Raw genomic sequence first — 15,071 nt, 5'->3', positions numbered from 1 at the left:
GGGTTACCATCTCCTCACCTTTGCCAGCCAGTGGCGCCTGGGCTTGGCTTGAGGGCTGGTTTTGCAAGAGGAGCTGTGAAGGAGCTCTTCCAAATGCTTGGACTAGGATCTGCTAAACCTGATGCCCATGTTTGCTGGGAGCAGGGTGTCAGTTTCCTGCAAAAGTAGATTCCAAGAAGGAACAGTCTCCAAAGTCCCTTGGAGGGGGGGCATACATGACTGCGATGAGTGTATATTGGCAAAGGCTGCTTGTCAAGCCGAGGTTGTGAATTGGGAATGATTTTAGGAAATGCAACTCACTGTCTGGGGCGGTTGGCTATGCCTTCTCAGAAAGACACAAAGCGCCACTTCCTTGGCTCCTAAGGATAAACACCTATCATTCTTATTCTCAGGGAAATCCTGGCTCAGATGGTCCCCCAGGCAGAGATGGTTCCCCTGGCATGAAGGTGAGTGTCCCATCTCAAAGGAGCATTAACCACTGCTGTATTTAAATATGATTTGCTCAAGGAACATGTGTCGCTTGAGTACAAAATATAAAACCATGTGGGTATAATCTCAGGGCATAATCCGGGTGGGAGCAGCTCACCTGCTTAATCTTTCTGTCCACATTCTTAGCCCTTACCTTCCTTGTTCTTAGCCCCACAATTTTCTTATGCATCTCTTCCACCTCTTTCCCTGAAATCTGAGTAACGCAGCAACATTTTGTGGAATAAGCCATTAACATTACCCTCACTTACACAATTTATTCCAGCCACATAACATGCATTTTGGGAGGCTGGAAGAAAGGCTGCTCTCTCCCTCTACCCCCATGTCCTAGGGCAGTGCCTTGTTTGTTAGTCTGTTCCTTGCTTTTCAACCAAAGGCTTTCCCACATCTCTTCACCAAAGTCTTCCAAGAGCCTTCTCAGATTGCTCCTTCAGCCCCAGCACCTGCCATATCTTCTAAGAGCATGGAACCAGTCAGGGGAAAAAGAGAAGGGGGTGGGATGCCCCATCAGTGGGGTTGCTGTCCCTCACCACATCTCATATACATATTTGGTATTTAATGCATCTACTTTGTCCTCCTGATAGGGTGATCGTGGTGAAACTGGTGCTGTTGGTGGTCCTGGAGCTCCCGGCCCACCTGGTTCTCCTGGTCCTGTTGGTCCAACTGGTAAACAAGGAGATAGAGGGGAAGCAGTGAGTATCCAGCAACCATGCCCTACATGATGATGGCGAGTGGGAAGCCATTTAATTAAAATTGTATTGATTTGGTATTATTTTGTAATTATTTGTGAAAAATTTGTTGTAAATTGGAAAATGAATAAAAAAAAATAGGCTGAAAAGAAAAACACACCGTGCACTAGGTGGGTCCCCAGATGTTGTTGGACTACAATGTCCATAATCCCCAGCCAGAATGGCCAGTGTTCAGGGATGATGGGATATGTAGCCCAACAACATCTAAGGACCCAAGGTTGGGAACTGGTGCACCGGTTGCTATTAGCCATGATAGCCTGTGAACTTCCTGAAACGTAAGGTTGGAACAGAATGCTGGGCTAGAGGGGACTTCTTAATGGAATGCTATAAGAGGTTGATTGAATTTCCTGACTTGCTAGATGGTTTTCCCTTTCCTATGGCTTTGCTGAATCCTATCCTTCCAGATGTTTCCATGCGTTGCTCTGGTTTCGCCAGAAGCTGCTTAGTCATGCTGGCCACATGACCCGGAAAAACTGTCTGCAGACAAACGTCGGCTCCCTCGGCCAGTAAAGTGAGATGAGCGCCACAACCCCAGTCGTTCGCAAGTGGACTTATCTGTCCTTTACCTTTTTATCCTTCCAGAATATTTAGAATCTACAGGATTTCCCAGTTTGGGCCAAACTTAGAATCACAGAGTTGAAAAGGACTTCAGGGATCATCTAGTCCAATCCCCTGAAATTCAGGAATATACAGCTATCCCGTACGGGGATCGAACCTGCAACCTTAGTATTACCGACACCGCACTCTAACCAGCTGAGCTATCCAGCTACTTAGCTTGGGCCAAACATCATGTTGTGCTCAGTCACATGTAATCCCTCCCCCTTTGAATGGTTTACAGTGTATAAGTAGAAGAATGAGGAAGGCACTTCTCAACCGTTTCCTGTCTAGCGGGACTTTCTGCTACAAATATCCATACCTCAGCTGCTGTGTGGTTTGGGTCAGGCCTTGAAGGAGAGCCCTGAGCACGACTGTACCGTACTAGATTCGAATCCTCTTGGTCAACACGGAGAGCTGTGGCCTGTGATCTCATCTTAGCATGGAGGGAGAGGGTGCCCAGTCAGCTTATAATTTTTGTTTTCATCTTTCTCCAGGGTGCTCAAGGTCCAATGGGTCCTGCTGGTCCTGCAGGGGCACGTGGCATGCCCGTGAGTATCTCTCCTTTACCCACTTTCATTTTTCCTGGGCTCCTAATAGAGGCTGTTGCATTTACTGAGCATCCCCCGAGTCACTACTCTGTACATCCAAAAGAGGAAATCTTCCTTCCAATTTGTGCTTTTGACACAATGAATGAGTTCTTGAAGTTCTCGCTCTTAGAACACGACCACCTGCCATTTGAACAAAAATGTTGTATTCATCTGACCTAGAGGCAAACAGCAATAAGTACTCTGTGTGTGGTCATTCAGGAGCAGTTGCCTCTTACTTGTAGTAGTCACAGGAGTACTTTGCCCACCTTCCCTGAAAAGAGGCTCCTAGCTACAGTACTGTGAGGGTTTCCTCTGCTTTCCAGAAAGAAAGCATAGTTGTCCTTGCAATCGCAGCCCTAAGGGACAGGTAAAAGCCCTGGAGACTTCTGCTTTATTTACTGCCTCCACCAGAGAGCAACGGAGAACATCTTTCTCTGTATTAGTCAGTGCCACTTCCTGACACACACACCCCTTCGAAGTGCCGAGTGTTATATGTCTGTTTCCGCATAAAGGTTCTAAAATAAACCAGTTCATCTGCACAAGCGTAATTCTTAATCCCATGGTGTAACTGCACTCTGTTTCAGCTCAAAGATGCTCATGGATTCAGAACTAGAAATTAACTGGTTTCCGCTAACTGGTCAGCTGCTGCCTCAGGGCTTGCACAATACACTAGGCAAATGAGTTCTAGGCAGTCACAGGGAATCCACTCAGGCCCTCTGATGTCATAGAGGGCCTTGCCAGCATAGGACCATGAAGTCAAGTCACTTGCAAGAGAAACAGAGTTCCTTTGTGACATCAGAACATAGCAACCAACAGGGTCGAGAGATGTTGGCCAAGTGTAGGGCTGCCAGGAGGGACGCTGTGTTCAGATCTGCAGGCAGCATCACCACCCTGTACTATGTTGCCAGACTTTGCGCATGACTCTCTTGCCCTGAATACCGCTTGTGTTCTCTCCTCCTAGGGTCCACAAGGTCCTCGTGGTGACAAGGGTGAAGCTGGTGAGGCAGGAGAGAGAGGTCTGAAGGGTCACAGGGGATTCACTGGCCTGCAGGGTCTTCCTGGCCCTCCCGTAAGTTTTGGTTTCTGTATCTTTACAGAGTTGAATTCGGTCCATGGTGTTCTGTTCGAGCCTATCTGCTGCAGCAGGGATGTGAATCAATTTCTCCCTGCAGGGATGCCTGTCTAATTAGTATATGTTTATTTATTAACTTCCCTGGGTATTTATCCCTGGGCGGGTGGCGCTGTGGGTTAAACCACAGAGCCTAGGACTTGCCGATCAGAAGGTCGGCGGTTTGAATCCCTGCAACGGGGTGAGCTCCCGTTGCTCGGTCCCTGCTCCTGCCAACCTAGCAGTTCGAAAGCACATCAAAGTGCAAGTAGATAAATAGGTACCACTCCAGCGGGAGGGTAAGCGGCGTTTCTGTGCGCTGCTCTGGTTCGCCAGAGGCGGCTTAGTCATGCTGGCCACATGACTGTACGCCGGCTCCCTCGGCCAATAAAGCGAGATGAGTGCCGCAACCCCAGAGTCGGCCACGACTGGACCTAATGGTCAGGGGTCCCTTGACCTTTACTAGTTGGTTAAATGCAGCATACAGTTGAAGATAAAACATCATTGGCACAGTACAGGTGTAGCAGTTGAAGCCGCAAAGTAAAAACTTGAGGTAGAAAATAATTCTGGCATGGAACGTCCTTGAAGCCATTCTCTTCAACTCCTAAACTCTTTAGGATCTTCTGCAGAGAGGCTGTGACATGGCTGGTATGTAACTATGGCTTTGCTTTCCCCCGCCCCCTCACCTTTTTCCATAGGGTCCTTCTGGCGATCAAGGTGCATCAGGTCCAGCTGGTCCTTCTGGTCCCAGGGTAAGTCCAATCTCCCTGATAAGAAGAGCTCCTTTCCTTGGTCAAAGACCAGGGAGTGTTGTGGCTGGATGCTAGACTCTGCTGTGTACACTAACCTTATTCACTGTCTTGTGTGTTGCTCAGTTTTTTCAGCTGGCAGAATGTGGGATTGTTATACATAGAATTCCAGGCCCCAATTTCTGGATGCCAGCTGATTTGGGGAGAAATTAATGTATTTGGAGGAGAGAACTTTAAGAGGGAGAAGACTGATCTTCAATATTTTTGTATTACAAAGAAATTTTAGTGATCAGAAATCTGGAGAACTCTGCTTTTTTGTGTTGTGATATGGACATTTGTTTGGCCTGGTGGGTTTTGAAATGTTGTCAGAGTGCGTACATGGCTGATAACTGAAGAAGGTTCTTGGTCAATTATATGGTAAATGTCATACGCAGTGTGGGATCTGGGGGACAGTGTCAGACACAATTCTACTGCACTGCAATACTAACACTTGTAGAGTTTACTATATGGTTCTTTTAAGAAGCCCATCCCAGTACTTGCTAATGTTCATGGGCAGCCTGGTGTTAATTCATGCACATTGCCTCTCTCCTAGGGTCCCCCAGGTCCAGTTGGCCCCTCTGGCAAAGATGGCTCTAACGGAATGCCTGGCCCCATTGGCCCTCCCGGTCCCCGTGGTCGTAGTGGAGAAACTGGCCAAGCTGTAAGTGACTAAAGGAATGGCATAAATGAAGTACAAGAAGCTGCACCCCCAGTGTTAGAAACTAAGATATGAAAGCTAGGAGCTAAATGTCACCTTAAGGTTATGGGCCCAACGATGGAATGTCTCGGCTTGATTTTTTATAATAATTCAAAGCTGAAAATGAATGAACTGCAGCTAAAATATTATGCTCATTTTTCACGTGGTCTAGTCCTTCCCCTGCCCACCTTCCTAATATTCTTAAGAGGGTCTCTTCTCCAGTCTTCAGAGGGTGGCTGGAAGTGGGGAGGCAAAAAAAAGGTCCTCCCTTCCTTCCACTCCACAGTTTTAATCTGAAATCTTAGGTGCAGGATTGTGCCCAGAGCTCAGAAACTGCTAGCGCCAATGAAATACCCTGTTGCAAACTGCACCTAGAACAAGGGAGTGCAAGTTCTGTGCACCCTGTGTCTAGGCAGTCCCCCGTCCTTGTGCCCTTTACGCAGCTGGTTTGACTGCCTCCGTGGAGCTTGCCTAGGTACAGTGGTGCCTCGCAAGACGAAATTAATCCGTTCCGCGAGTCTCTTCATCTTGCGGTTTTTTCGTCTTGCGAAGCACGGCTATTAGCGGCTATTAGCGGCTTAGCGGCTATTAACGGCTTAGCAGCTTTAAGAAAAAGGAAACAAACTCACAAGAACTCGCAAGACGTTTCGTCTTGCGAAGCAAGCCCATAGGGAAATTCGTCTTGCGGAACGACTCAAAAAACAGAAAACTCTTTCGTCTTGCGCGTTTTTTGTCTTGCGCGGTACCACTGTATTAATCAGTGGCTCAAACTGTTCTCCTTTTGAGGGTGGACTACAGCCCTCTGTGCTACGGAAGGACTGTGCTTTGTCTCCCTGTGGGAATTGCATGGGGTTCTATGAGCTGGATCTAATGTACAGCCCAGCACATCTAATTAAATATTTGAAATCAATGAGAATTATTATCATCAAATATATACCACTCTCCTTTAAAAACAACAGAGCAGTTTACGGAAGAGCACCATAAAATAACATCTAAACTAAGGTTTCCCAAACTTGGGTCTGCGGCTGCTTTGGGACTACAGTTCCCATCATCCCTGACCATTGGTCCTGCTAGCTACGGATGATGGGAGCTGTAGTCCAAAAACCACTGGAGACTCAAGTTTGAGAAACACTGATCTAAACCATATAATCCATCTCCAAAACAGCAGCAAGTATGATGATGATGATGATGATGATGTTTAGCCATTTAGTCGTGTCCGACTCTTCGTGACCCCGTGGCCCAGAGCACGCCAGGCACTCCTGTCTTCCACTGCCTCCCTCAGTTTGGTCAAACTCATGCTGGTAGCTTTGAGAACACTGTCCAACCATCTCGTCCTCTGTTGTCCCCTTCTCCTTGTGCCCTCAATCTTTCCCAACATCAGGGTCTTTTCCAGGGAGCCTTCTCTTCTCATGAGGTGGCCAAAGTAGTGGAGCCTCAGCTTCAGGATCTGTCCTTCCAGTGAGCACTCAGGGCTCATTTCCTTCCTAATGGAAAGGTTTGATCTTCTTGCAGTCCATGGGACTCTCAAGAGTCTCCTCCAGCGCCATAATTCAAAGGCATCAATTCTTCGGCGATCAGCCTTCTTTATGGTCCAGCTCTCACTTCCCTACATCACTACTGGGAAAACCATAGCTTTAACTATACGGACCTTTGTCGGCAAGGTGAAGTCTCTGCTGATGTCTCAGCAAGTATGATAGCTTCTGTTAAGTCATCTTCCAGCAGCAGATGTACTACGGAGCTGGAAAGCATGAAAGAGATGTCTGATTCAGCCCCTCTTGCCCAAGAGTGGGACATTCTGGAACTTAAACTGTAGGTCCTATCGGCTCTGTCAGTGAAAGAAAATGGAACGTGAGGGCCCAGATGATGGGCTACCTCCATCAATGCACCTACCATACAGCAGGGGGCTGCTTTCGTCCAACAGCAAGCATTTCAGAGCTGTCTACTTTCCTTTAACCCTGTAGGGTCCTCCTGGAAACCCCGGACCCCCTGGTCCTCCTGGCCCACCCGGACCCGGCATTGACATGTCTGCCTTTGCCGGCCTGGGTCAGACGGAGAAAGGCCCCGATCCTATGCGCTACATGCGATCCGACCAGGCTTCTAGCAACCTGAGGCAGCATGATGCCGAGGTCGATGCCACCCTGAAGTCGCTCAACAACCAGATCGAAAGCATCCGGAGCCCCGAGGGCAGTAGGAAGAACCCAGCCCGTACCTGCCGTGACCTAAAACTCTGCCACCCTGAATGGAAGAGCGGTGAGTATGTTGGGGCTTGCCACTGCCTGGGTTTTGGGCTCAGGAGCCTCGCTTCCTATTCCGCAGCATAACAATCCCAGAGAGGTCTCTGCGTCTCACCACCCAGAGTAAGGTTACCAGATTTTTTAAAACGAATCCGGGGACACTTTTCAACTTCCTACTAAATGGATGGATTTTGTCGGGGGACTGATTTGTAAATCCGGGGACTGTCCCTGGGAAACGGGGACGCCTGGTAACCTTAACCCAGAGCATCTACAGGGACTGAGGCTAGTGTTTCAGCACTTCTGATTCCTGCCACCAAAACACATGGGAAACATAGCCTCATCCACACAGCAGAAGGCATGAAAGTGGCCTGTACAATCTACACAGCTGACTGTGGATACATTTCCTCTCCCTGTGGAAGCCACAGGGACACCGACCCACCCCTTCCCTGGGGCACCCCATTCACAACCTTTTTTCTGACCCAAAGTCATTAACAAAACCTCAGAGAGTTTAAGCTCCTATCAAAATATATAACGTGTTTCATTAAACACATCGGACCATAGTAACTAAATTGGGGTGTGTGTGTGTGTGATATTCATGTTATTGTATCCTAATAAAGTAAACAAAGGTTTTAGATCATATGTTTGTTGATCTGTATTTCAGAATGAAAATTGCCTGAATAATGTTTTAACAACCTACCGTTTGCAGAGGCTTTAAAGTTCAAAGAATCGCACTCCCAATCCTCATAATTTCCAGAGCAGGATTACTGTGTGACTTGTTTAGCCTCATTTTGCAATTATATTTTAACACGTAGTTAACTTTCCATTTGCAACCTGACACTAATAAATTCCATTCTCCTGTAGATATTATAATTGCTTAAGCTTCTGATGTGCACATGCCACCTAAGGGATAGGGGGGTTGGGGTCACTGCAGGAAGTCAGTGACTAAGACCCAGCAGCACAGAACAGCGGTGTGATGAGAGAGAGAAAGAGGAAAAACACCGTACCAGCTGCTTCTTTCTTAATTTTGCAGGCGACTATTGGATTGATCCCAACCAGGGTTGCACCTTGGATGCCATAAAGGTTTTCTGCAATATGGAGACGGGAGAGAGCTGTGTTTACCCCAAGCCGAGCAGTATTCCCAAGAAGAACTGGTGGACAAGCAAGAGCAAAGACAAGAAGCACATCTGGTTCGGAGAGACAATCAATGGAGGTTTCCACGTAAGTGGGTCAAGCTAGAATAAACGCTTTTCATATTTCATCCAAGGCATGCAGATCCAATGTGAACCCGTGCAAACAGTTGCATTAGTGCAAGGCTTGGTGCTAGCATAACAGGATTACACACACACACACACACACACACACACACACACACACACACACACGTACTATGCCATTCTCTGAATCTGCTCTGAAAGGTTGCAGTGGGGAGAGAAACCCAGAACAGGGAGAATATTCTCCTTGCACTTATGGAATGTTCACCTTGCTGCTTAATGTTCTGTTTGCGCATTAATCGTTACGCTGACCCTCTCTTTTTATACTTACATCTCACTATTCTTGTCTTTGAAATGTCTATGTGAAGCTTATTCTCTAACTTTGGGAGAAATGAGAAGAAATCAAGCAACACTGAGTGTTGTGAGCAGGCAGCAGAAAGGAAACAGGGAGACTTTAGAGTTCACAGCAATCAGATTTGGTTGATTACCACTCACTTAGATTGCTTTTTAAAAGATTTAGACAAATTTGGGAATGATAAACCCAACCATGATGGCTGATATTCAGAGGCATCACCCTGATAGCAAACTCAGCCGGTGAGTGCAGGCAGGACAGTAGCCAAAGTAGGGTCACTGTGAGACAGGGGGGAGATATTGGCAGGCCCAAGGGAAACTCACAATCTACAGAGGTATGTGTTTTTGCTTTCTGCGGTCTTTCTAAGAAAGGTGTCTCTCAACCTCTGTCTTCTTGGTCCCTTTCCAGTTTAGCTATGGAGATGAGAACCTGGCTCCTAACACAGCCAACATCCAGATGACCTTCCTGCGCCTCTTGTCTACTGAAGGCTCTCAAAATATCACCTACCACTGCAAGAACAGCATTGCCTACATGGACGAGGCTTCTGGGAACCTTAAGAAAGCTCTCCTGATACAGGGATCCAACGACGTGGAGATCAGAGCCGAGGGCAATAGCAGGTTCACATATAGCGCCTTGCAGGATGGCTGCACGGTAAGTTTGAGGGGTTTGTTGGGGCTGCCACAGCAATACAACGTTGCTGGGTTTAAAGGGACAGAACTATGGCAGCTGACAGTAGCAGCCAGCCAGGCTGGGCACTTGCCAAGGCCCAGTCTGGCCATAATGAGAGGATCAGCAGAGAGAACTGTCAGGAATATTTCCATTTCACGTGAGAAACCAGCTAGATTGAAAAGTGCGGCCCGAGCCTGAGTGGAACCCACAAAATCCTTTGTTTGGCCCTATTGCCACTATTTTGGGGGGGGGCACTGTTGGGTGAGAGCAGTGTTAAGAGACCCCTGGAACCAGCCCCACGGGGTTGCTTTTTTGCTTCACTAAATCCCACATCATTTGCTGATCTTGTTTCACAGAAGTGATCAAAGAGACCGTGCCCCCCCCTTGAAATCAGCCATAGTGTGGCACTTCTCAAAGTAGACAGGATATGGGTGTTTTAAAATTAGACACACACAGAGGAGACATGGCTGTAGCAAGAAAACCACCATTATGCTCAAGAGTCGTAGGAATCTCAAAAACAGATTCAGAGGATCATTCTGCTTCCTTTAGTTGGTTGATGTGTATGCTGGCAGCCACTGTCTACTCATGCTGAAGTTGGCATTCTGCACCCCCATCCACAATTTCAGCTTCTGCTCATGGCACATGAAATCAGATGTGACCCTTTCTAATGGCCATGAGCGTGTGGGTTGTTAGTAAAGGTAAAGGTACCCCTGACCGTTAGGTCCAGTCGCAGACGACTCTGGGGTTGCGCGCTCATCTCACTCTATAGGCCGAGAGAGCCAGCATTTGTCCGCAGACAGCTTCCGGGTCATGTGGCCAGCATGACTAAGCCACTTCTGGTGAACCAGAGCAGTGCACAGAAACGCCGTTCCCACCAGAGCGGTACCTATTTATTTACTTGCACTTTATGTGCTTTCAAACTGCTAGGTGGGCAGGAGTTGGAACCAAACAATGGGAGCTCGCCCCATTGCGGGGGTTCGATCTACCGACCTTCCGATCGGCAAGGCCTAGGCTCTGTGGTTTAGACCACAGCGCCACCCCCTGTGGGTTGTTAGTACTAGCTTCCAAAGTTGCAAAGCAACCTGAGCAGGACAGAATGCAGATCTTAAGATTCCCCAGATAACAGCAGCACAGTAAAAGCTCTTCTGCTTTAGTATGTTTAGTACCATGGTTAATCCTGCCCTGCTTTCCAGAACTTTGATTTGTTCCAGCCGGCCACCCCCAGCAACTGATCCCAGCTGGGGATCTTGTGGCACTTAAAATAATGCATTCTTTTGCGGGTTTTTTCTTTCCATTCCAGAAACACACTGGTAAATGGGGGAAGACAATCATTGAATACCGTTCTCAGAAGACCTCACGCCTGCCCATCATTGACATTGCACCTATGGACATTGGCGGAGCTGATCAAGAATTTGGTGTTGACATTGGCCCGGTGTGCTTCTTGTAAAGAAAAAAAAAGTTTCGAAAATTAATATTTTTTTAAAAAACCAGTCCATTACCATACAAAACCAACCCAAGGAACCCAAGTGCTCCCCAAATCACCTTGTAGGACTTTCTGCACTGAAGAGTTGAACCAAACCTTCTTCCCTTCCCAAAATTCCATCCGTTCCCCACGCTTACATTTTGGACTCTGTCAGTTTCCGAAGCAACCATCACTTGGGCAGACCAGGAAAGCAAGCAAAGGAGAAAAAGGAAAAAAAGGAACAACAAATAATGGTATTATTTATTTATTGTCTTCCTGTAAGACCTTTCTTGGAAGCTAACTAGCATGTGGGAAGGGTCCTTCCCCTCCAAGGTACTGATGCCCCAAAATAACAGGTTGTAGCCAATTCTTTCCCCCCCACCCATCCATCCAACCCTGGGTGTGTATCACAAGCAAGATTACTGTGTATAATACTAAAAATGGTGCTATTATTATTGTAAAACAAGTCTGTATTTTTTAACATCAATTGATTATAAAAAACCTTCGTTGGAAAGTACAAGTTGATCTGATTTTTGTTGTTTTTCTTACTATTTTTGCTTCTGTCCACCGTTCTGAATTCTACCAAGCCTCATCTACTCCCTCTTTACAAAATGAAGGAAGTCATAGGGTCAACTCTCAAACGTCCCTGGTTTTTAAGCTACCTCACGCTAAGGAAACATTTGTCAGTATGATCTCACCGCCAGCCACAAAAGAGATGAGGTGCAAGTTTGGGGACTACCACCCCTTCCCACAGAAACACATGGTGCTTAAGACCGCCTTCAACAACCTGGTGCCTTTCTGAACTACAGCTCTCAGACACCGGGTTAACACATTGCTTCTCCCTTCAACTCCCTTGTATAAGTGAGACTTGGCTGACTTTACCAATTCCTTTCTTTTTTTGAGTAGATGAAACTATCTTTTGTTAGCCAGCTTTGGCTGATTGTAAGCATAAGTACACTTTTGAGTTACACAGAGCTCTGTTGGCCTAATAAAGGATAGCTTCTTACCTATTTTATATTTCTGGGACTGACACGGCAGTTACAACCTTTTTGTAAAGTTGGTCCCACTTTTACATTCTCTCTCTCACCACTTCTTCTGCTTCGCTTTGTCTACTTTCAGAGTTAGTAAATCAAGAGAAAGGAGCAAACAAGAGCAGGTTGTTGTTCTTTAAAAACTAAGGAATGTAAAATGACTAAAACACAGTCAGGCCCACAACATCACACACCCCATAATCTATCCTGATCACCCCCATCACCATCAATACCAGTTGCTTTCTTTAATTTCTGCCCCCCCCACACCCTTCCACTCAAGGTAGAATGCTTTTCCTATTCCAAATAAAGAAAATCTTTGATGAAGTTGTTCCGTGTGTATTAATTTTCACCCTGAGGTAATCTTTATTACACAATGTTCATCTTCCCTGGGGAAACATTTCCAAGAAAAGCAGAAAAGACCAGAATTTCTTTTAAAAGGGGAGGGGAGGGGATTTTAGTCTTTGTGTTTTTGAATCAAGATAATTCTTCTTACCTTGCAAAGAGGTAAGAGCACAGTAACATTGGCGGCAGCTTTCCTTCACTCTCTCAATGGTAATATTCATTTCTCCACATTTAAAGATTGAAGCAGAAGCCGAATTGAAGCACTCTTAACTTCTGTTGATTTCAGTGAGAGATATTTAAGTTCAGACACAAAATTTCCTTCATACATACAAGTCCTTTACTTTGACTGGATTGTGCTCTAACTTCATTTAAGGCTGCAATCCTAGTATACATGCTTACTTAGGAGTAAGGCCTATTGAATTAAAAACAGGCTTGCTTCCTAGCAGATGTATAGGACAGCAGTGCATTACATTATTATTAACTCGGCAAATTTTCCACCCTTCTTCCTGAAGGAGCCCAGGACAGCAAATGCTCATCGGGACAGAGTATACAAATAAGTAACTGCACAAGTGGAACTACTTCCTTTTGTGCAATTGGTCTTTCTCCCCACGGCCACCACTCCGTTGTCTCCTCTGCCACCACCAATCTGCCCCAGATGGTTGGCTGAACCCCCAGAAGAGATTTATGGGGTGGCACAGGAAGACGGGAGGTGGAGTTTTGTTGTGCAAGCAGAAGCAGGTCCCTTCACACAGAGAGCTACTAGGTTGACTACAACCCTAGCAGGCTTGCAAGTTTTGAGTTGCAAATCCCCAAAATTGACAGCCACATTTTGTTCACTGATTTGTTTTAATCACTGATTTGATTGCATTTAAAAAATAAATAAATTATAACCTGCCCTGCAACCTCATGGCCAGGGGGGACGGGTATGGGGAAAAAGCTCTGCAGCCACACAAAACTATGTTAGAAAGCATTATTAACTTAAAGTGAAACCGAAAACACCAAGCCAACTTTTCTAAAAGTCTCTTGCTTGGTCACCCAGAAATGATTTTTTACTTGTCGCAACCAACCAGGCAAGTAACTATGCATGAGCCTAATACACAGCTTTTCCTTTGCCTAAGATCAAAGCAGCTTACAAGGAAACCAGTAACATCAAAGGCCACAATATTTCAAGATAACCAGGAAAAGGTGGGCTTTTCCTTCAAGAGGGCACATATGTAGATAAAAAGCTGGCTTATACTGAGGTAGCCGAGTATTGTATATACTCTGGGTGGTGAGCAACTGAGCCCACCCCAGCAGAGACTACAACACTCATCTCTGACCATTGGTCATGCTGGCAAGGACTGATGGGAGTCTGAGACTAAAATAGGCAAAAGCCACAGACTCCCCATCATGAGTCTACACTGAGCAATGGCATAAGGCTTCCGAGTGATGGTGCAAGTTTTCTGAAAGAAAAAATTTAAAACCTTTGTGGTTTTCAACTTTAAACAATGCGTTCTCCCACGACCTGTTTTTGAAAACTCACAATCTTCAACCTTGGCTAAGCAATTTCCTTGAGAGATCAGCAGAATCACAGAATTAACTGTCCTTGCAACTTGGTTTATTTGTAAACCAAATGAAAAACTTCAAAACATGTCTCTTGTGAAAACTACCTACCTCCCCCAGATCCAAAGATTTTAACAAAATTATTTTCAGTAAATATCTAAACATTCATTTACGAAGAAAAACAACGAAATTGGCAACAGGACGCATTCTGCCAGTTATCACCAGTTATTACCATTTCGTAGCTCCCAAAGTCTTTCTTCTAAAAAATATCATTATAATTTATGGAATAAGAGAACATTCCAGTTTAGGACACTGTGTACGCTCTGGTTACACAACTGTGTGTGAATAAGTCACCATTCACTTCAATGGCAGTAACAGCTGTGCAGGCACAAGGAGAAGTATATGATAGTGGAACAATCCCTCAAGTGAAGTGAATGGCAAAGGGTACCATAGAAGGCAACAGGTTAATAAATGGGCAGTACAGAGAAATACCTTTTGGGTCCCTGGCAACTCTGCTTTAAAAGCATCTAAGGGCTTTTGACTGTGATACTGGAGAACTCATCAGTCAGACTTGATGTTCACCAGCTGTATGAATAGGTAACTGGCAGCTCCTTCTAATTTCTTTTTAAAAAGACAATCAGGAGGACTATCTGAAATACTGCCATACATTTCAACTTACTCTTCTCTAGACTGAACCCAACAGTACTATGAAATGACAAAAGGGAAAGGGGGGGGGGGAGAGAAGAACCCTAATGAAGGAGAGTCCACCAACTTGTTCATTTGAAAGAGAAGATGTTGTTGGCTTATGATTTCGTAAGATTCTTGGGGAAAGTGCAGGTATGGGAGCAAAGCATCAGGCTCACAGGCAGTGCTAATTCCAAGCTAGTGTTAGCGGAGGTTCCCCAGAAGGTCAAACTAAGACTCAGAGCATACATCCTTCTCAGTTGTCTTTTTTAGGAAGCCAGCTGTTTTTACAGCTCAGACGGTTGGGAAAGACCTAATTTTTAGCCTTGTAATACCAACCCAATGGTTTGGGTAATAGCCTCTGGAGCAACATGCCATTGACAGACTCCATGCAACAGCCCTTCAAATATGTGAAGATGGCTGTGACTCTTAACCATTCTATCTCCAGATTAAACCACAACCAGCTCCTTCAATCTTTCCACCATGGAATTGGTCTCCTGCCATGCTCCTCATCTTTGTTGCCCTCTTCTGG

At 45.9% G+C, this 15,071-nt stretch overlaps 2 protein-coding genes across 4 annotated transcripts in view; both read left to right on the top strand.

The window, feature by feature from the left end:
• Window positions 1-11,460, top strand: part of COL2A1 (collagen type II alpha 1 chain) — a 98,813-nt gene extending 87,353 nt beyond the window's left edge. For all 3 annotated transcript variants that reach the window (XM_079966624.1, XM_079966623.1, XM_079966622.1), the window contains 10 exons: window positions 393-446; window positions 1,071-1,178; window positions 2,327-2,380; window positions 3,381-3,488; window positions 4,226-4,279; window positions 4,869-4,976; window positions 6,974-7,262; window positions 8,277-8,464; window positions 9,218-9,460; window positions 10,779-11,460. In XM_079966624.1, the coding sequence (XP_079822750.1) occupies window positions 393-446; window positions 1,071-1,178; window positions 2,327-2,380; window positions 3,381-3,488; window positions 4,226-4,279; window positions 4,869-4,976; window positions 6,974-7,262; window positions 8,277-8,464; window positions 9,218-9,460; window positions 10,779-10,925 (1,353 nt within the window). In that variant the 3' untranslated portion in view covers window positions 10,926-11,460. The remainder of the gene's footprint in view (window positions 1-392; window positions 447-1,070; window positions 1,179-2,326; window positions 2,381-3,380; window positions 3,489-4,225; window positions 4,280-4,868; window positions 4,977-6,973; window positions 7,263-8,276; window positions 8,465-9,217; window positions 9,461-10,778) is intronic.
• LOC307210707 (claudin-34-like) overlaps window positions 1-15,071 on the top strand; it is a 219,286-nt gene that overhangs the window by 61,723 nt on the left and 142,492 nt on the right. Inside the window, exon 2 of the mRNA XM_079966850.1 lies at window positions 1,640-1,746. The gene's annotated coding sequence lies outside the window, so the exon portion shown is untranslated. The remainder of the gene's footprint in view (window positions 1-1,639; window positions 1,747-15,071) is intronic.

This window comes from Podarcis cretensis, assembly GCF_951804945.1.
Source record: "Podarcis cretensis genome assembly, chromosome: 2".
NCBI classification, from domain to species: Eukaryota; Metazoa; Chordata; class Lepidosauria; order Squamata; family Lacertidae; genus Podarcis; species Podarcis cretensis.
Note: the sequence above shows the minus strand (reverse complement) of the source record. Positions and strands in the feature narration are given on the sequence as shown.